The sequence below is a fragment of the Aplidium turbinatum genome, chromosome 5 (assembly GCF_918807975.1).
Source record: "Aplidium turbinatum chromosome 5, kaAplTurb1.1, whole genome shotgun sequence".
NCBI classification, from domain to species: Eukaryota; Metazoa; Chordata; class Ascidiacea; order Aplousobranchia; family Polyclinidae; genus Aplidium; species Aplidium turbinatum.
The window spans coordinates 11,245,142-11,267,084 of NC_137476.1; the positions used below are offsets into that span (position 1 = coordinate 11,245,142).

At 39.1% G+C, this 21,943-nt stretch overlaps 1 protein-coding gene across 2 annotated transcripts; it reads left to right on the forward strand.

Annotated features, from left to right (window-relative positions):
- The first annotated feature begins 2,764 nt into the window (after positions 1–2,764).
- On the forward strand, positions 2,765–7,945 carry LOC145771336 (uncharacterized). 2 transcript variants are annotated; one of them, XM_082583084.1, is made up of 5 exons: positions 2,765–3,330; positions 5,045–5,168; positions 5,612–5,684; positions 6,068–6,305; positions 6,714–6,900. In XM_082583084.1, the coding sequence occupies exons 1-5, from the start codon at positions 3,318–3,320 to the stop codon at positions 6,773–6,775; spliced, it is 510 nt and encodes a 169-aa protein (XP_082439210.1). In that variant the 5' UTR covers positions 2,765–3,317; the 3' UTR covers positions 6,776–6,900. The 2 variants fall into 2 exon arrangements, with proteins under 2 accessions (XP_082439210.1, XP_082439212.1); XM_082583086.1 differs by lacking the exons at positions 2,765–3,330; positions 5,045–5,168; positions 5,612–5,684 and adding exons at positions 7,412–7,574; positions 7,735–7,945 and having other exon boundaries at positions 6,166–6,305; positions 6,714–6,925.
- Positions 7,946–21,943: the final 13,998 nt, after the last annotated feature.

Consider the following 21,943-nt stretch of genomic DNA (forward strand, 5'->3'; position numbering starts at 1 on the left):
CCCCAAAGTTACCCTAAATCAGTTCTCAAAGCCCATGCAAGAAAAAAAATTTTTTTTTTTGTTGACCAGTGTTATATTTAAAAAAAAAGTAGCCCAATTGGGCGCCATCCAAAAAAGCGTGCCCAACGCGAATTTTTGGCGCCTGGAGAAATCATAAGTAGCCTAATTGGGCGTAAAAGCGCCCAATCTGGCAACCCTAATAAACATCATCCTGTCCAAGATTGCCAGATCATCAACATCAGCCTGTCCACGATTGTCAGATCATTAACATTCCAGGTCGATACACTCAAGATATTGATATAAAATAACAGGTTGGAGCACATGACCAACGCAAAATTGTACTTACTTGTTTTTATTTAAGTTTTGATTGTTATTACAGTTTGATATTTGATCGCATAATTGTAATATAATCGAACTGGATGACGACTGCCCGGTTAGTATGGGCAAGCTGCTCCACAACTTTGATCTTGCTTGTTGTGTAGCCTTCTATGTTGAGCTGCAGAATGGTGGGGCGACTGAAATTGTCCATTGCCCCTTGCAGATGTAGGTCTTTGTTCCGGACAATCGTTCACCAAATCAAACGTCACATAAACTGTTATGGTCTACTCATAGCCGTACGAGACCAAACCATTTTGGTGGGGCAGAACGTAAATTTTCCCAAATCTGCACACTTTTATAGAAATTGCCCAAATATAATGTATGTAGTGCATTATAACGGTGAAAAACTAACAGTTTTATAAATAGACTAAGTTATGATCAGATAGTTTCATATTTTTTGTTGCCCAAATTTAAGCGATACAGTTATGTAAATGGGAAAAATTAATGAATTTGTGCATTTTGGGGAAACTGCCTCACGCTAATTTGGGCAGTTGCATAAACAGACTAACCCAGTGGTTCGCAACTTTTTTTATCCAGTGGACCCTTTTTGTCGATATCCAAATTTAAATTCCCCCCCTATAAATTTAATTTGTTAAAAACTCGTTTACATTAATATTGTAATCTAAGTCTTGGAAGATAAACTAAACTTTCACTAGTAATAAGCTTTTTAGCCTGTAGGCTTAGCCTAATATTCCTTTTCATACTAAAATAATTGAATTAATGAAGAACGTTGCTGAAAAGTATTTTATTCAAAGAATAGCTACATTCAAAAGTTAACAATCATTGCATTTAACAGTCATTGCATTTAACAGTCTGTATGAAGCTAATGATTTTTTGTTTCGACAACTCATGAATGCTGGAAGAGTATTGGAAAGAGCACAACGAATATTATTCTCCACGTCTGATCTGTTTCTCTCCCCATAAACATTGGCTCGTGAAAACACGTGAAAAACACGTGAAATTCTGGGGGAACTCGTGTAATACTGGGGTACGTTCTTTTTACACCCCTTTAACACGTGATTAACACGAGTTTTTTTACACATGTCATCAATTGCAATAATGCTTTATATCATATTTGAAGTAAGTTTTTCAACTCTAGAATATCAATTGATACGTTTTATGTTAATATCTTTGAAAAATCTCTGCAGTTGCATATTCACTTGTTTCTGCATACTCACGTGTTTTTAACGTGTTATACACGTGTTTTTTACACGCCAGTACCAAGTTTGTTTCATCTTGTTTTTTTCGTTTAAAATAATTTTTCAACTCTAGTAGGCTATTTGATACGTTTTATGTTAATATCTTTAAAAAATTTCTCCAATTGCATACTCATTTTTTTCTGCATACTCACGTGTTTTTAACGTGTTATACACGTGTTTTTTACACGCCAGTACCAAGTTTGTTTCATCTTGTTTTTCTCGTTTAAAATAATTTTTCTACTCTAGTAGACTATTTGATAAGTTTTATGTTAATAGGCTACTTTTAAAAAATTTCTCCAATTGCGTATCCATTTTTTTTCTGCATACTCACGTGTTTTTAACGTGTTATACACGTGTTTTTTTACACGCCAGTAGCAAGTTCGTTTCATCTTGTTTTTCTCGTTTAAAATAATTTTTCAACTCTAGTAGGCTTTTTGATACGTTTTATGTTAATATCTTTAAAAAAATTCTCCAATTGCGTATTCATTTTTTTCTGCATACTCACGTGTTTTTCACGTGTTATACACGTGTTTTTTACACGCCAGTAGCAAGTTCGTTTCATCTTGTTTTTCTCGTTTAAAGTAATTTTTAAACTCTAGTAGGCTATTTCCTATTTGATGCGTTTTATGTTAATATCTTTAAAAAATCTCTGCAGTTGCATATTCACTTTTTTTGTATACTCACGTGTTTTTATCGTGTTATACACGTGTTTTTTACACGCCAGAAGCAGGTTTGTTTCATGTTGTTTTTCTTGTTTAAAGTAATTTTTCAACTCTAGTAGGGTATTTGATGCGTTTTATGTTAATATCTTTAAAAAATCTCTGCAGTTGCATATTTACTTTTTTTCTGTACACTCACGTGTTTTTAACGTGTTATACTCGTGTTGTTTTCACGCTAGTAGCAAGTTTGTTTCATCTAGTAGGCTATTTGTTGTGTTTTATGTTAATATCTTTACAATAGGAATTGACTGTGCAACTCAGGAATACAGTATTATGTAATTTTCATTGTTGAGACCGAATTTCTCCCCTTTATTTTTCGTAAACCTTATTTCGCGGTTACCAGCGGTCACCTGATTAAATATCCCTGTGAGTCTGTGACATAAAAAAATGGCACAGAATTTCACTAAGTATTTACTTATCAGCTTAGGAGAGGACTTTTTAGAGTGACTGTTAAGTAGGCTACAAGGTTTGTGTTAATTAATCTTCCATTTATATTTAGAAATCATTAACTGATTTAAATCTACCGAAAAGCGCCTGAAGATTGTGCACGAATCGCGGTGAACATACCGAAATGGTGCAGTGCTGTTCAGAAAGGTAGCGAAAAGCTGTGCCTGTTTTTGGTCATCTATCGAAGTATGGTACCTACCTACGGGCTACAGGGCTTGCTGTAGACAGTGCATTTATTTCTATTGTACGAATAGTTTTACTCGATTAGCCTATCATTTAATGTGCAGTCTTGAGAAACAACACTGATTGAAAATACTTTACTGTCTATGTTAAGTAAGTCCAGTCTATTTTGTGCTACTGTAGATTAAAAATATGAAGACTATGACTGAGAGCATTTGCAGTCGTTGACTTTATATCAAGAGGTGAAGTTGATCTTGTCCTAGAGAAATGGATATTTCATGATAATGATGTTTTGAAATGTTATTGGCCTGAGCTTCCCGGTTACAAGGTTCGCCAGTTATGCCTACAAAATTCAGATGTCAATCCAAATTGGAAAAAGTATCATGTACGAATTATGTACAAAACAGGTAAACATTAATATTAATTTATACTACCCATTAAGTTATAATACATACGGTACCTAAATAAAAGTTGGAAACAATCAGAGGTAGGGTTTTGCCAGTAGAGTACCCAATGGCCGGCTATATTATACATATATATAATTATGGTGAGTTAAGAGTTGGAATTCACTGGCCTTGTGATTCTCTCTTACCAATTTACATTGCCAAGTGTCAAGGTTGTTTCATTCAACAATCAACATGTATATGTATATAATATGTTTTCCAATATTAATGGAGTTTTGTGCAACAAAATTTATGTTTGCTCTGTTGTTTCTGTTGCAGCACAGCTGCTTGTCTTAATTAGCTGTCAATTTTTTGGTATGTAATTTCCATTTAACCGCTTTAGCAGGTTGTTACCGTATTATTCCATATGCAATATGCATAAGATCTTATTCTTTAGTGTATCGTTTTTACTAAGCTTGATCACTGTTATGGGAAGATGACGTGTTTAAGATGGAAGGTGGTAGGAAGATGACGTGAACATTTTGCAACACATAATTTGGCTAAAGCACTGATAAAGTTACAACATGCTGAAAATACTTCGAGACCAGCATGTGCCCCAGTTAGAGCGCGATACATTGGACAGTCCAGAATAACATAGTCGTCAGTTTGTTTTGTGTGCGACACTTGTAGGTGTAGAGTGAGCCAAGCATATCACTAAATATATTTTGTTTAAGCAAGGGAAGCAATAAGGCTGGCGGGGGGTTAGAGCGTGCCAAAGGCATGCATATTCTAGGAGGGTCTGTGAGCATGCTCCCCCGTAAAAAATTTGCAAAATTACACTCAAATAATCGATTATAGCGCTTTCTGGAAACACTTTCAGGGTAATAATTGTATGAAATTTATAGGCAGATAAACAGCTATTGACTTATTAAAGGTAGCTGTTACACATGAACGGACAAAAACTGCGGCTAAAATTAGAGCACACAAAAAACTCAGCTACACAAAAACCCAACAGAGTAAGCGATTCTGAAATTGCTTCCATAGATTAGTTTAAAGAAGCGTAAATCGCATAAACTTTGCCTGATTTACGATTTGCAAAATTTATTGGTGTCTTTCTGTGTGTCTAAAACAAATCCTGGGGGTGTTAATAGCCAGATGTCTTGGAAAACGATTTAAATTTATACAAATTATATTATATTTTCAACAAAGGGTTCAACTTTGGAATCCAAACTTTGAAAATTTGGGGGGGCATGGCCCCTTTTGCCCCCTGGCTACGCTTATGCAGTAATGATGACAAACGAAAGAAACGCCCCAGTACAGTGCCGGTCTTAGGGTATTTCGGGCCCTGTGCGGAATATGCTGTGCGGGCCCCAATGACAATGATCCAATTCAGTAGCGTAGCTAGGTATTTTGAAAGGGGAGGAGGGGGGGTTTGACGGTCGGCGGGCGAAGCCTGGCAGCGTAATCGCCGCAGGCGACACCCAGCGGCGGGGGATCTGGGAGTCCTCCCCCAAAAAACTTTGAAAAATTACGTTTAATTTGGGGCATTCTTTGAGCATGTTCAACAAAAATTTGGGTATGAATATTACTGTAAAAAGGTATGTAATTTCCATTTAACCGCTTTAGCAGATTGTTATTATTCCATATGCAATATGCATGAGATCTTATTCTTCAGCGTATTGTTTTTCCTAATCTTGATCACTGTTATGGGAGATGACCTGTTAATATTTTGCAACAGATGATTTGGCCAAAGCACTGTTAAAGTTACAACATGCTGAAAATACTTCTGATTTGGCTTCAACAGCAGCTAGTGAAGAAGGAGTAAATGATAGTAGACAACCTAAATCGAAAAGAAGAAAGCGGTATAACAATGCATTCATTTTTCCCTGATATTTGTTCATTTTATTTTGATTTTAACTGCTCAAAACTAATTTTACCCTTTCTTAACTTAATTATAATACATGGGTGCATGCCAGTACTTCGCATTATAGTAACTTATTGCATTGAAGTCACAGTTACACTAACGTGGCAGTTGTATATAACGTTTTTGTAACATTGTTGTATAAATTGTATCTAATCTAAGTACATTTTGGCTTGTTACATTGTACCTGACAACACCGTGATGCAAATGTAAGCTAATCCTTTAAGATACCGTACACCCATGCATTTCTACGTTTATTGCATGATGATTGGTTGTATATGCAAAATATGTTGATGTTGACGAGATATCAGTAGGTAATGTACTAATAAGCAAGGGCAAGCATGACATCTAGCTGAAGTAACTGTTTTCAAATTATGAATGCAGGAATTGCCGGTTGCCTATGAGGATTGCATATACAGATGAAAGCGACTCACCGGAGTCAGAAAATATCATTACTGTAAGTAAACAAATGCTTTAATCACTTATTAATTATGATAATCCCAAAATTTGACGATTTTTAGGTGTTGTTTTTTTGGGAAATTGAGCGGTTTCTAAAAGTGGTATGATTTTAAAAAATATTGCAATCTCATTTTTAAGGTTAATAGCACGGATTAAGGTGTTCAATCAGAACTTTTCAAACATTGCCTAAATATGCTGTCGTCATCCAGGATTTTGAGACCAGCATGTGCCCCAGTTGGAGCGTGATAGATTGGACAGTCTTGAATAACATAGTTGTCAGTTTGTTTTCGTGTGCGACACTTGAGGGTGTAGAGGGAGCCAAGCATATCACTAAATATATTTTGTTAATGTTCACTCTGACGGTCACTAAATCTTCCATAGATTTCTACTCCTGTACGAGCAGCTGAGGTTGCTACAACCTTGCAGCAACTGCCACAAGTTCCGGAATTTCCACAATCTTCCTCTGTGAGGGCACCACAGCATTCAAGTCCAGAGCGCGAACAATCAATCCTTGATTTTCACTTCCAGGATGACAATCAGTTGAATGTTGCAATCGACACTACGCCTAAAGTGACCAAGAACATATCTTGTGACGAATTTGTTGCGCTGCAGAGTGAAGGTTTGTACCTGGTTAAATTAAAATCTTGAAACTTGTTCGATTAACTTCGCTCAACAATTGCTCAGCTGCATCGGTGTGATGATATAGTTTTAGCTATAATTCTTCACTTCGTTTATTTATGTTTACTCTCTTTTTTTATCCTTTGTAACTCCCATCTTTACTCACAAGCAGCGCATTTTGAAAATTCAGTTTCTCTAATTTTGGAAGATCTGTTGAGTCTCTCACGTGAGCGCCCCTACAAGAGCATTGTTCTTAATTGGCAGTATTATTTACCACTCGCTTTTCTTGTTTGGCAGCTGCTTAAATCACAACTGCCCTAGCGTGGGAGCTATTCTTTTTGTATTGTCAAAGCAAAGCACCTTTGCTAACACCAAATCATGTTAAAGCAACTATTTATTTTTCACACAGTTCGACGAATTCGAATTGCTCAACTGGAAATTAAGGAAATTTTAAATTCTGTCAACGAATAAATGGATATAATACTGACAAACGAAAGAAGCGCCCCAGCTCAACAAATAGAGGAACCCCCATCGGACATTCCATCTTTTCCCATCAACAGCCTGGAGGATTTTGATGAGCTTGAACACAACCTGGGAAACAGCACTGTTCAAAATAAACTGGTAATTTTTTTTTACTGTTAACATGGCTGTGGAATCGGTATCACAACTCCGACTCTCCTCATAGAATAGACATACAAGAAATGCTGGTTATTTTCACCCTCTTTAAAACAGTTTTGCAATGTCGTACTGCTGCAAATTTCTTGAAAGTTTCAACCAGCATTGACTGCAGCAAAACAACGATTCATTGATTTGCAGCAAAACAACAAAATATACATTTTCCAAAGTTTTTGACACTCTGACAATGGATAATTTTAAAATTCCTCGCAATGTAGAGCATTTCTCAATTTTATATAGGGGTCAGAGTCAGTGCAATTTTTAAAACTCCGACTCCTTTGGCTAAACAATAAACATTGTTACAGCTCTGACTCCACGGCCCTGACTGTTAACAATGAAATTTAACAGCTTGCATTATGAGTGCGCTCTGCGTTTATTCTATGGAATATAACCGTGAAGTCTAAGTTTTATATGATAAATGTTGTTTTGCAGATTTCTTATTTTAGTCGGTATTTTTGGACGGACTACAAAAAGAGCGTAAAGCAAATTCTTTCTGGAGTATTTACGGATACGCTTATGACGAAGTTTAATTGGATGGGTCAACGCGGTTCCAAGCGCCCAATTAAAGATTGCAAACTTATTTTTGTAATTTATGGTATGTAGCGTAAACTTTAGATTTTGCACGTAGCCTATACCCTGCTTAATGAACGTATGTTGCAATCTATTTTTAATATATTTGATCCGTGAAGAATTCTGTATATCTATTGCTAGCCTATTGCTTTTGTGACTAAGCACTAACTCTTTTTTGCTTACAGCATCAGTTCGAACATACAGTTACACAAAAGACACAACCATGTGCGATGTTAAAGCTGTTGTGCAAGAATTCCTCAAATCAGCTGAAAAGAGAATAAGAAGACAGTCAGTTGCAAGGACATCTTCATCCAGCACGGTTCGCCCAACTGATGATGTGTGAAACAGCTGTACTGTCCTCAGTTATATCTGTATTTTTTGGCATGTGTGATTTTGGTACCAAATAAATTGCCATATTAAACACGGGTTTGATGTGTAAAACACGGGTTTAGAAGTCGTGTAAAACACGGGTTTAGAAGTGGTGTAAAACACGGGTTAGAAGTCGTGTAAAAACACGGGTTGCGTTTGTGCAAACACCCGTGTAAAACACGGGTGGAGAAGTCGTGTAAAACACGGGTTTAGAAGTCGTGTAAAACACGGGTTAGATGCCGTGTAAAACACGGGTTTAGAAGTCGTGTAAAACACGGGTTAGATGCCGTGTAAAACACGGGTTTAGAAGTCGTGAAAAACACGGGTTGCGTTTGTGCAAACACCCGTGTAATACACGGGTGCACATCACGGGTTTTACACGAGAAACTGGGGTAAAAAAACACGTATTTTTCTCGTGTTTTTCACGAGCCAATGTTTATGGGGCTGTTTTGTTTTCGTTTGCAAGAGTTGAAAAACCTGATTCGCATAGATAAGTGGAAGCAAATGGAAGGATACTTCTCTGCCACTTTGGAGTAGGAATTACACATTAATGGCCAAACTCCAGTGATTGATTTTTCTCTGAATAAATCTCTTGCAAGAATCCGTTTTGAGTTCTAAAAATTCATCCTGCAATTTATCGGGAAGTTTTTCCATCAACAATAGGAATGCAAGCAAGCTGCTTTGCCTGCTTTGCCTTGCCTGCTGCTGCTTCGCCTGCTTCCTGACCGACATATGGTTCATATGATTATGGAACTTGTCAGGAATCGAAGCTTCACCCTCACCACTACGGCGAAGCAGACTGAGACGCCTGAAAAACGGCGTCCCACAGGGATTGGTCCTGGCTCCACTTCTTTTCAACATTTACACCTACGACCTGCCAACTACGGTCTCTGCAAAATATGCTTATGCGGACGACCTGGCAATTATCCACTCGACAAAGTCGTGGGAAAATCTTGAAGACACCTTGAGCCAGGACATGAAAACTCTCTCAGCATATCTCCAGAACTGGCGACTGAAACTCAGCGAAACCAAAACTGTGGCAGCAGCTTTCCACCTCCACAATCGGGAAGCTGATCGTGAGCTACACGTCCAGAACAACGAAAAATCTCTGTCCTTCTGCCCCGAACCAAGATATCTTGGGGTGACACTGGACAGATCGCTCACATACCGCCACCATTTGGTGTCACTGCGCAAGAAACTCACATCCCGCGCTGCACTACTCAAGCGCCTGGCAGGCTCTAGCTGGGGGGCGAGGGCTGACACTTTGCGTATAGCAGCCTTAGCCCTTGTCTATTCTTCAGCAGAGTACTGTGCACCTGTTTGGTGCCGCAGTGCTCACTGCCATAACATCGACACTGCCATAAACAGCGCCCTGCGCACAGTGACCGGATGCCTGCGTCCCACACCATTGGACAATCTCCCCATTCTCGCTAGCATCCAAACCGCTGAGCTTCGTCGCGAAGAAGCCACTCTGTCCCTCAGTCGACGGGCACTGGAGCCTAACCACCTTCTCCTCCAGAAGATCTCTGCTCTCCCAAACGAGCACCCCCGTCGACTGAAATCAAGACACCCATTCGTGCCAGCCGCTCAACTTCTTATCAACGAAGCTGATGTACAAGACATCTCTGCGGCTGCTTGGGCGACCATAAATGGAGTTCTGAATGGAAGTCAACCGCCACCAGACTCTATTCGTTCATCCCCGACGCCGACACACGCCCCATCGGTCTAACACTACCAAGACAGGCATGGGTGCGCTTCAACCGTCTCCGTACGGGCGTCGGGCTTTTCCGCTCAACCATGCACCAATGGGGAATGGCCTCTTCCTCCTCCTGTGAATGTGGTGCCGAGGAACAGACCGCAGACCACATCATCAATGACTGCTCCATCTTCAAGCCACCTAATGGAGTGGAAGGTCTGCGTGTCATGGATGACGAAACCAAAGACTGGCTGCTCTGTAGTAGCCTTCCAGTGTAGTCCGGGAACATCGTGAATCTGGGGTGGTAAAAGGATAGCCCCAGACGCTCACACGACGACGACGACGACAAACAATAGGAATGAATTTCGTATGAAATCAAGATCATCGTCATAAATTTCAGGAAAATATCGAATGAATTCCAGTTCTAATGCTGCTGTGAGATGTTGCAAAATCAATTCTTTTTCCAACTCTGGAAGAACTTGTTTTTTGCCGTCAACAACCAGCACCGATGATAATTTTTTAAACATAGTAGGCTAACATGTTTAATTGTTCATTCTAACTTTTCTTTTTCAATTATCAAGCTTGCTGGTGAAAGCTTCCAAAGCGTCTTTAAATAATGCTGAGCGGTACTGGCATCTGCTCTTGGAAGGGCCGCTCAAGCCAGGGTGGTCGAAAGGTAGAGACCTGACAAAACGTAGTCGTCCGCGACCAGAAGAGCAGAGCTTTCTAGTACCTTAAGACAACCTTCTAATGACAGTGACATAAATCAATTGCTCTCTTCCAACCTGCCTTGAGTCAGAAAGAAGCAGTAGCCTACATGATGTAAATTACAGTTTGTAAATTCACATGGTATCAATATATCAATGACTCATGGATACAGATAACTTTATAGCGACAGTTGTAGCAAGTTTAGTTTCCCAGAGTCGGTACTTGCGGGGACGACCAAGTGGAGGTACTTGCATTCGCCCCCAAGATCAAGAAAGCCATTTGTACGCGCTGCACAAGACCTTCTGGCAGCCTCTGGTGGAAGCCCTAGCAAACAGTGGTGCCACGCGGCATGGTGTGAACAATGGTCAAGCAGCACATCCCCACTTCGCCAAGTATTCAGATCCCCGCCCGAAAACCAGCTGGGCCATGGCCTCTCTAGACTTGCCTCATCAAGGCGTAACCGTTTGCTCACTGGTGTTGGACGCTATGGTGCAGACATGTTGCGCTGGGGCTTGGCAGAGAGTGCTGCTTGTGAGTGTGGTGAAATGCAGACGGCAGCCCACATTATCAAGGATTGCCGGCTATACAGACCACCTCATGGTATGGAAGGCCTAGTTTCCATCGATGACGACACCAGGCAGTGGCTAACCAACGGATGCCCTGACATATAGCGACAACACGAGAGAAGAGAAGAAGATGGATACAGATAACTCATGTTGATGCGCAATCTGCTTTGAGCGGAGATGGCGATTGAATGAACAACATATATTGGTGTTTTTCCCTTGCATTTTCAGATTTAGTTTATTTAATGGACTAAACATATCAACCAAATGAGCAAGGAATCCAATTCATTTGTCATTATTCCACAATGAAACAAACTCCGATTGTACTTAAGGGTCAAAAATAATTTAAACTCGTCTCTGAGCTCAAACACTCGCTTGGTTACGTTTCCTCTTGAAAGCCATCGAGTATTTGTATAAAAAAGAAGTAGGCCTATACGTGATGGCCTGCATCCATGTCAGTGCACTGCACAGCGGCTTAAATAATCTGGAGTTAATCTAATAATAATTTCCTTCTTAACGCTCTAGTCTTGGCCAACTTACTAGGCTTAAAAAGGTTTACAATCCTATAGCCAAATTCTCCCTGAAAATTGCAAAATTCTTCCTTCGTGGGAAATTCCCCCCCGGTTGGGAACCTCTGGACTACCATACTCAGTTTCATCAGATAATTTCATGTTTTCAGCTGCCCAAATCAACACGATGCATTTGTGAAAATTAATAAAATTAGCTATAGGTTATAGCAAATTTTGCGTTTTGATTTGGGCAGTTTCACAAAAGTATTTGAGACATATTTTGGTGGCTGCCCAAATTGGCATGATGCAGTTGGATAAATGCATGTCGTACTACAGTTTGATCATCATGCAATACAATACATCGATACGAGTGTGTGAAATGAAAATTTTGCGGCACATTTCTTGTACAAATAAGAGGCTGTACTTAGTTTGATAGGTAAAAGATATTAATTTATAGTTTTTCTTAATTGATGCAATTTTGTAGCTTTTCATGTAGCAATTTTTGGTACCCGGTCATTTGGTCGACAGGACGTTTGGTCGACAGAACGATTTACTTTAGGGTTAGGGTTAGTTAACTAACCATAACCCTAATCTAACCCTGACTCTAACCCTAACCCTAACCCAAAAATGAATCGTTCTGTCGACCTAACGTCCTGTCGACCAAATGTCTGTCGACCAAACGACCGTGCACCCAATTTTTGCCCTAATAATTTCAAAATTTTGCCCGAATACGCGACGTTTTGAAACAACAGGGGGGGAAGCTACCCCCCCTTTCCCCCTGGCTTGTACGGCTATGGGTCTACTTAACATAGCTGGCGCCTTACGTCATGGAAATTGCTAAAAATGAGTCGAGATTGCAACATACTTCGTAAGACCTGTAAAACATTGCACCTGTAGCATAACATTGCACAAACCGTTTCAACACCTGTGAAATTGCATAACAATGGATATGGACTATTACGTCACAGAAGCTGGTTACGTGCGTTTGAAATATCTTAAGTCAGTTTCGTCCTTTAGAATTGTCGTTTTGAAAAGTTAGTCGAATATTTAACTGTTTGCTTGGTGCTTAGCCTACCAACTAGACGAACTTTCCGTCTTTAGGCTATCTCAGTAATTTGTATTGTGGTGACAAGTTTTCTACTGCGTAGTGCATACGCGTTGTACTAATTTTCGACAGCCTGTGGCTATTTTTTGCTGAAATAGGCCTACAATTTTTGAAAAAGACGTTTCAAAAGAGTATTCTTTTTCGGGGTCATCGCATACAGACGAACGGATCCGGGAATTTTATGTTACAACTTTCCCACTAAGATATTATGGTTTACCGCTGTGACCAGTCTTCTACAGTAGGCTACAGTCGTTCTAATTTTAAACACCAGGCAGCAGATAAAGTTTAAAACATCTTGTAGTTTCTCTTTCAGCTTTTTTGTCGTAGCCTATCCTGGCTTACGCCCGGTGATTGAAGATTTAGATCAAGAGGACGGGAAGGCAAGGAAGCCAATCTTCGTGTCCACCTTCAGGGATCAGTTCAGTTTGTTTTATTTCTGACCATCAAAACGAAAAAACAGTATATAACAAACATAGCAGAGGTCTAGAAAAAGGTAGAAGCGACAAAATGCAGACGTTATAACCTACATGATACCAAAGTAGGACAATCAGTTTAAAATATGGCACAGAACGGTGTCGAATCGGCACCCTTTGAGTGTTGTTCCAGGGCTCTCACTACTCGGAAATTCAGCTTAAACTTAGCCACATAATTTGCAAATGAAAGATGAAAGAAATTATTGTGATGGATTAAGATATTTCTATAATGCAATGAAAATGGGATGTAAGATGGAACAAAAAACATCTTCTTTTCTATATGTTGGGCTTCATCAAAGTCTGCACTTTTTGCGCAGTTAGTTCTGTTACGGTACGTTACTACTTACTATAACGTTACTGCAAGGTTACGTTACTGTTATGTTACGTTCTATTTTTTTACATTCTGACGTAAAATTCAATTGAATTTTAATTCCATTAACATCCATTTTTTTTAATTACTTTATTTACAATAGCTAACGCAATGTCTGTTTCCGTGACGACAACATTGAACAAAAAAAACAATGACGAATGCTCACACTTGCACGAGTTGTAGCGCACCCATCATGGGGCTAAGGGGGCTCAAGCCCCTCCAAACCCGCCACCAAAAATGAAGTTTTTGTATGTTCCCCATTTATACCTTTTGCTTACAGGATAGATATGAATAAGTCACAACAATACAACAGGGCTGAGCATTATAACAAATAACAATATATATTACAAATAGTTTTAACAGTCGAACGTTTTCGGCTTAACTTAACCCTATCTTAATACGAGCTGTTTTCGTACGCGGAAAGCACGTCACGGGCTATCTTAGCCCCGTGCTAATTAATCGCTAATAACGGAGTTATGAAAATCGGTTATAGGCAAATTGTTCGTAAACAGTTGTTCGTAAAAGAATTCTTCGTAAAGCATGTCTTCGTATACATCGAATCTCAATTGCATGCACGAAGAAATGCTTTAGGAAGAATTGTTTTACAAAGAATTAATTTTACGAAGAATTGTTTACGAAGAATCGCTTACGAAAAATTGTTTTACGAAGAACTGTTTACGAAGAAAACGTCGGACACCATGAAAATCACAGAGCCAAAATATTTTACAAAATAACAGCCGTATTGTGCGTATAGAAATTAAATGTTTACCCAACAAATTCATTGAAATAAAGTGTTTGAGATAAAAGACGCCAGAAAGTTGCTTTTTATTCTGCTTACCCAAAAATAGCTTCAAAATTGAAATTTTTGAATTATAACATAAAGCATGGCTACCTAAAGATACGGCCTGATTTGTCACATTTTGCAGAAATTTCCAGATTTTGCTAACTTTGGGCGAATGTTTAAATAAACATTTCTAAAAAATATATTTTTACGCTTTGTTTACTGTTTTCCCCAGATGACACAATAGGTTTTAACATCCTCACATGTTGAAGAACAAAGAAAATTTGATTTCGAAGATTTTAGTCAGCGTTTTTCAACTTTTTTTCTCATTTGCTACTGTTTCCCCAAGTCAACTAAAAGCTTTTACAATATATCATTAGGAGACAGGAAAAAGTAAAAAAATCTCAGAAAATATCAGTCAAACACTAGCGCAGTAGCTGTAATCAAAATCTGTAAAATGTGACAAATCAGGCTGCATCTCCAGGTGGCCATGCGTAAAGTACTAATGCTAAACTAAACAAGATTTTATTTTTGCTCATAAATATAAGGCATTTTTGGGTGTTTTTACATTTCAAAGTAGCCTAATTGCACTAGCATATATATTGCACTTACATTAAATTATATATATCTAGCATTGCACGAAAATGTCTAGCCACCTGCTACGAAATGCTTATTGTGAACGGCAGTAAGGTAGAAAAATTACCAGCGTGGATTTAGAAAATTCGCTAAGAACAAAAACTAAAAGTCAAGAAATTTCACATTTCTAGCATATTTCCTTCTGAGAAATATATGGGGCGTCCTCATAAAACCCCGTGTCGCTACAGATAGTGTTAAGCCCTCATCAGGAACCTGAAAATATTCATGAAAATGCAATAAATTTTAACTTTTTGAAGGTAAAATTACATTAGAAAAAGGCAACTACATGAATAACCACAAAAAAATTTGCACCCCAGGGAACGTGATACCTACAGTCCTACATCAAGTAAATGTTGAGGAGAATAGACGCGCCTCCAGAAAATAAGTTAATTGTTTGTTTAAATTTGGGTTGTAGCGTTTGATTAACATTGCTCCTAAATTTGGTGTCAAATTGGTATTTGCCTTTGCGTAAAATTTTAAATGAGTCAACAGAGAATTTTCGATCTGTACAAAAAGAACACTCCATGATATGGTCTTTGATGGCATTTTTAAAGTTCAGATGCGCTCGTGGTCAAATGTCTGGTGGACACGCCAATGTACCGCACGTCAATGCCGAATCACACGGACATGTAAAACTGTAGGCCTATACGAAATTTGAGCAGAGAGACAAAGGCGTCTGGGACTTTAGTTGAAAATATGAACTAATTTTGAATGTTTTGTACGTAGGAAAAACGTCCACATCAAATCTACTGTTTACAAAATTAGTGTTTTGTTTCGTTGTTTTCGTTTTGTTTGTTTTTGCACTTGTGTTTTCGCAATGTGTGTAATTGTGTTGGCAAACAGAAAGCGAATTCTATTTTGTCATACATGAGGATACATGAAGACCTATAGAAGATTGCGAGAGTAGACGTAGGAATGAGGATGCTGATGGTGCTATTAGCATCGGCAACCGGTGAGTTGTGGGCCGTGAGTGCCTTTAAATATTAATCAAAGGGATGGGTATTGGCCTATTGTCACTGTCACTGCTGTCGCAAATCACTCGGCCGACATTTCTGAATTAGCCCCCCCCCTAATTTTTTTTTCTGGGTGCGCTACTGTGCACGAGTCTTGAAAAATACGCATGTAATTTTTCATATTACACACGTAGACTATAATTATATTTGCGTAATTAGTCCTTAATTCAGTAACTTTGTACATAAAGCGAATTGTTGTTACGTTATAGAATAGACGCTTTAAAAAGGAGATTGTGGCACCCAGTGGCGGATTTAAGGCAAAATTTTAGGGTGCGCCAAAAAATAAGTATGGAACAACCTCGCCTCAAATAGATTGGGAAATTTTTTTGCGTTTTTATCCATAAAATTGCCTGTTTATAAGTCAGGTAGGCTACCAGTCATTCCCACATCACAAACACCACAAGTGACAATCAGTTGTAAAGTTGAGGCAATGCCATAATGCCGCTCGTAGCAATTAAAAGCAATAACGAACGTGAAATGATAATTTAGGTATTTTCCACTAAAACTTTAGGCTATACAACAGTGATTGCTCCGAGTGAATGAAAAGGGGTAACTACCAAAATCCATTCCAATAAATCACCAACCTAGAGTGCCTGAAGCTCACTGGTACATAACCCAAAAAATGCATTATAAAAAACATTCAAACGGTGAGGCCTAGGTGTACTTACTACTTAGTACAAGTGAGTGGTACTCAGTTAAGATATTGCGAATAAAAAAATAATTCAAATATGAACAAAGCGCTTGCAGCAATAAGAGTCTACTATTTCTATTTTGTACAATAAGTGAAATCGGGCCTATGCCCTATCAGCAAAACAAAATACTGTGAACTGACAATGATTGCAATTGAGCAAAAGAACAATACGATTAAACTACTCATGCTGATAATGTTGCAAAAAAGTCTCAATACGTAATTGTAATTTGTAACAATGACATTAGATTTCCTCAAACAAGTAAATCGATCACAAATTTTAGGGGGCGCCGCGGCGCCATTATAGGTAAATCCGCCCCTGGGGGCACCTAGCCTACATCTCCCTTTGGTTATGTTGCGCTGATTGTGTGCATCTGTTCTGCTGTCAAAACTTTATAAGCTCAACTAAAGTTAACGATTTAAAAAGTAGTTTTGTAAATACTGGTATTTGGTCAAGAATGAATGTTTCTCTTTATAATTTCAAAATATTTGTCTCTTTTTGTTTCAAATAAACTTGATTGGTGATTTGGTTAAAAAAGGTCAGTTATCGTACTAGCGTGTTTGGTTTGGTTTTAAATTTGTATCCTCAGACTGGCAAAAGCTTGTTAGGTTATTCATGGTAAATTTGCATGGCTACTTGTAACTTGCAGATGCTGCTTGTAACTTGTAACTTGCAGGTGCTTTTGACGCAAGGCCGGTTATAGATACTGACAGAGTGAAGTTTCCGATTCTGTTGCCAGGGAATTATTTTCTCTATTAGGTGCCGCTGAATGGAGAGCAGTCCTTATAATGCGTTGCTCAAGCGCACACCCCGAGAATCGAACCAGCGCCGCTTGACTTGAAGCTTTTTCGTTCACGAAGTCACGCGCTAACCAACTGAGCTATCGGAGGGGACAATTTTCCATTACTTTCTTACAGTGATGTAAGCGCATACAAAAAATATTGACGCCGTCAGCGTAAACGCAAACGTTAGAAAAACCATACGCCGTATGCGTCAACGCAACTTGAAAAAAAATTGTCAGCGTCAGCGCATACACTAGCGTAAACTCATTTTGTTTGCTAGGTGCCAAATATTCACACGGTATAAACCACTCGAAACAAACAAGTTTTGTTTTGAATTTCCACGAAGAAACACAAGCATCTGAAAGTGTTCATCTGACATTTTGCTGTGTTTTGGTTTCAATATGTCTTTGCCCATTGAAAACATTCTTTCAACTTATTCAAATTTGGAAAATTTGATAAAAAAAAATGCAAACAACAGCTAAGACATTAAAAAGTATGCGTTGACGCTATGCGCTAAAAAACCGCGAAAACTTTACGGCGTAGCCTCAAGCGACAACTATCCAAAAAAATGTTGCCGCAAGCGTTAGCGTAAACAAAAAGTCTACGGCGTATACGTACATCTCTGCTTTCTTGCAGATCAGTAATAGGCTACTGTGGAACATAAACAGGCTGCAAGCTGACATACACAATCACTGGTACCGTACTGAGTCTGCGTCAATAGTTCGACATCCCCTAAGACAGGGGTTCTTAACCTGTGGTACTCGTACCACTAGTGGTACGCGAAGGTTTTTCAGGTGGTACGCGGGTAGCTTCCGTTAAACGCGGATTAACAACTTTATATTTTGTCTATCTCAGGGATCACCAACCTTTTTGCATGCGGGCCACTTTGGCGCTAAGGAGAGCTGTGGCGGGCCGCACTGATACAATTTTAGGTAGGTTGACTCTTATGCTAGAAAAGAACGCATTTCGTACCCAGTATCCAGCGTTACATGTTCTTAATATTTATCCTAGAATACCGCAGCAACAAAATTAGTCGAACAGCGCTACTGCCAGGCCAAGCTCCTTTAACAACACTTTTGACTTCTTTAACAATGTCTAATAAACGAGACCACTTGTTTTGCGCACTTATAGGGAGGCGAGCGAAAATACACTGTATAGTCATCGCCAAGCAAGATTGGTGTTGTCACTTCGCTTCACAAAAGATATCTTGCCGTCAGTTTCAGTAAACAAGAAGAAAGCTTGTGGAAATCACAGAAAAAACGTTTCTATCGTAACTCATGAACAGCGTTCCCTCTAAAAAAGCAATGAGTTAGTTTTTCATCCTTTTTGTGAGAGTCTACAAAACCGTCTTTCTTTGATTATTAGACAATTGTCACTTGCGGTGCTTATCAGCATGGCAAGAAGTAAGAACTGTTGATTAACAACATTTTTGCAGTAGGGTACAAAGCTAAATATTTTTCAACTGCCCGGAAGCATAATAGTTCCACTTTGTACGCGTTTAATCAACCACTGGGACAGTGTGGCTTGAGATCGCATTGGAATAACTTTAAGCAACCTCCACCTAGAACTATAATCTGATTGGTCGGTCGGTGGAATCGTATGCAAAGCGAAAATATGCTTCCCGGAAATTATTTTTTGCCTTCATGCATTTTAACTCCTCAAGAAAAGTATTTTTGGCTACAGGCCTACTTGTACGCTGATACCTTCCGCGGGCCGCACATAACAGCGTGGTGGGCCGCCAGTTGGTGACCTCTGGTCTATCTGATTTTGTTTACAAAAAAATTTATTTCCGAAGCCTAGTCTTAATATTACGTAACTGTTCTTGTTGTTTCATATCCTTACGATCTTCAAAATACAGGTCATGTCAATTGTCAAGAAGGAGCACAGTTGCTTCGAAAAGTTGTACAACGCTGTTGGACAGTGGGCGTTAATTATGTCAAATGATTGCTATTGATAGATATCATCTGCTGTTTTATAGCTGAAGCTACAAATAGAGTTGAATTATGTCAGTTGTAAGCTAAAAAGAGATCGAAAGAAAAGGTTCAATAACAGTTACAAGGAATGTTCTCCAATAAACTTCTGGCTCAGTATGGCCTCTTCATATTCAACGCTAGCTTCCCATGCTGTTCCACAGCTACTGATTTTCCTTTCCACGTGAGAATGCGAGCAGGGATTTTCATTCATGATGAACATCAAGTCAAAAAATCGAAACTGACCAGGTGCGCCCGGAAATGACTTTCGATGCGCTGTAAGCAAATTTACACTGGGCATCGACCAATTGGTGGACAGCAAACAAAAAACAAAAATCTCATTAAATTGAGTTGTGGTGCTTTAGTGTTATTTTAGTGCGCCAATATTATTCTTCTGAATAAAATATGATTCGATCAAATTAGTTGTTCGGCAAGAAGTGGTACGCTTGGCAGTACAGAGCGTCCAAGTGGTAGGCCTACGAGATTGTAAAAAGGTTGGGAACCCCTGCCCTAAAAAGACCAATGCAGAATCATCATGAGCAAATCTGGTAAATCGAAAGCTTTATAAGATATTTCTAACACTAACACCGGTTTGATTGGTCAATTAATATATTCCAGACCGATGCTTAGACTATTTGTAAGTTTCTGGAGGATAGCCTATGCCCTATAGGAAATGACGTTGGCAGGGAGCTCCAAGGAGTGCTTTGGGGTCCTGGCCCACAGGGTTGCATTTCTGGAGGGCTCGGGGGAGCTCAGCCCCCCCGAAATATGAAAAAGCGTGATGTAGGGGGGCTCGTTCAAGCTTCCATTTTCCGCTCTTCTGGCTGAACAACAACTTATCGACTGAACAAGTAGCACTTTAACAGCTTTCTCACAACAGAACTGCAAAAATACACGAATATATGTTGGTAGCAATCGCCGTTTTCCGTGATTAAGTCTCATATAGTTAGCTTAAGCCTATCATGCAATCTACATACATAGTAAATCAAGCTTTTTGCAAATAGGGCAATAAAGAATGACGTAACAAATTTTGTGGCTCTTTTAACATTCTACATGTCTGCGTGTGATGTGACTTTTGCATTGAATAGCCTTTCCCATCCATGTGCCTTAAAATTTAGGAACATGGGTAAAATTTTCAGTGTGCGTTGTGCTGCGTCCTCACATCATGCTATCAATGCTCTGTGGAATAGTTTTCCAGCATTGTATAAACACTTCACAGCCCTCTCAAAAAGGTAAAATATTAGAGAAACGGATCGGGCCATGTTCAGACGTCTCTGCATCAAATGACCACCAAGGAATTCGTAGAAGATCTGGCGCTTTTAAAAGATTGTTTTCGGCAATTATCGCTTTTGCCGGAAACTCTCCAGACTGAGAATACCAACTTCGTAGTAGCTAATCGTCACGTAAAATGAACTGTTAATTCTCTATTTCAAACCAAAAAAGCTGTTTGAGAAGGAAAGTATTCGTTGATGAACTTGAGTCCTGGAAGTATAAAAACTACTCCTTTAAAGGCATAACGTTGGACCAGTTCAAAGCTCGACGTAGAGACTATACTTCTTTTGTTCGTTATCGGTTTATTCAAGCTTCAGCTGACACAGTGGAAGCAGGATGGTGGACACCAACAATGAAAATTCTGTGAAGAGCTTGGAAATTATTGTACCAGAGTTATGGTCAGCTGCAATCGAAGTTCCATGGCAAGAAGGGGAGCAGAGATTACTGGAAAAAGAGGAGAGATTTCATATGTCACCACTCTTATTTCCGATTTCCGATTGTACGTTGACAAGCCTTGCCTTACACCAGATACGATAAAGTTGCTCAAGAGTTCAGTACTAAACATGATTGCTATAAGTTCTGCTGAAGCTGAATGTAGATTTTCGCAAATGAACTTGGTCATCACACCGCTACGATCAGGCCTGACCAAATCACTTGTTTCAGTAATGTTGTTCATCAGCATCAATGGACCGCTTCCTCCAGGTGCGAATCTAAGAGTTTTTTTCGGGGGGGGGGGGGGGGCCAGAAAATTTAAAAATCAATTAAAAAGAAAGAAAAAGCTAAACAGATATGAACAATGATACTACGACATATACGATATGCTAGAAAATAGACATTAAAACTAACAACCATTTTCATCAATTGTGATGCCGAGGGACTAATATCAGCTGTTTAGAAGCATATCAAACCATTTGATGCGGAAACATACAATTTTTCACAAAATTTCGGGGGGGCCCAGACCCCCTGGGCCCCCCCATAAATCGCGCCTGGCTTCCTCATATATGGAATTGCACTGCGGCAACTCAGAAGTGGTTGCAGACTCATCGATCGGCTGTAGATACTCAGGTTAAGAACTCTAAGCTGCCCACATTGAATGAACTCAGATCTGTGCAAAAACTGTATGCTGGCTAAAATCTCGTGGCGCTTATAAGTTAGCCCATAAAACCAAAGATCTGGCAGACAGACTATTTGTTTTGTATAATCTCGTTTGCACCAACTTGGAATATGCTTTTGCTGTATTTGGAGTTGTTTAAACTGTTCGTTAATAACTAAATGAGATTTTAGTGTAACTGTCACATTGGCAACTTATTGGTTCTTACTCGCAAAGCTGCAAACACAAGCGCTCATTTCAGGAGATCCATTTTCTCACTTTCCTACAGTCAATTTTTTTGCAAATTTGCTTAGAATTGGCTCATACAAATAATTAAGTAGCCTACAATTGAGTTAAGAGATTGGAAT

Excerpts from the sequence above, each read along its gene's own strand:
- LOC145771336 (XM_082583084.1), top strand. Across the intron at positions 5,169-5,611 it reads AAATCGAAAAGAAGAAAGCG|GAATTGCCGGTTGCCTATGA; the intron begins GTATAACAATGC and ends TTATGAATGCAG. Across the intron at positions 6,306-6,713 it reads TGTTGCGCTGCAGAGTGAAG|TTCGACGAATTCGAATTGCT; the intron begins GTTTGTACCTGG and ends TTTTTCACACAG.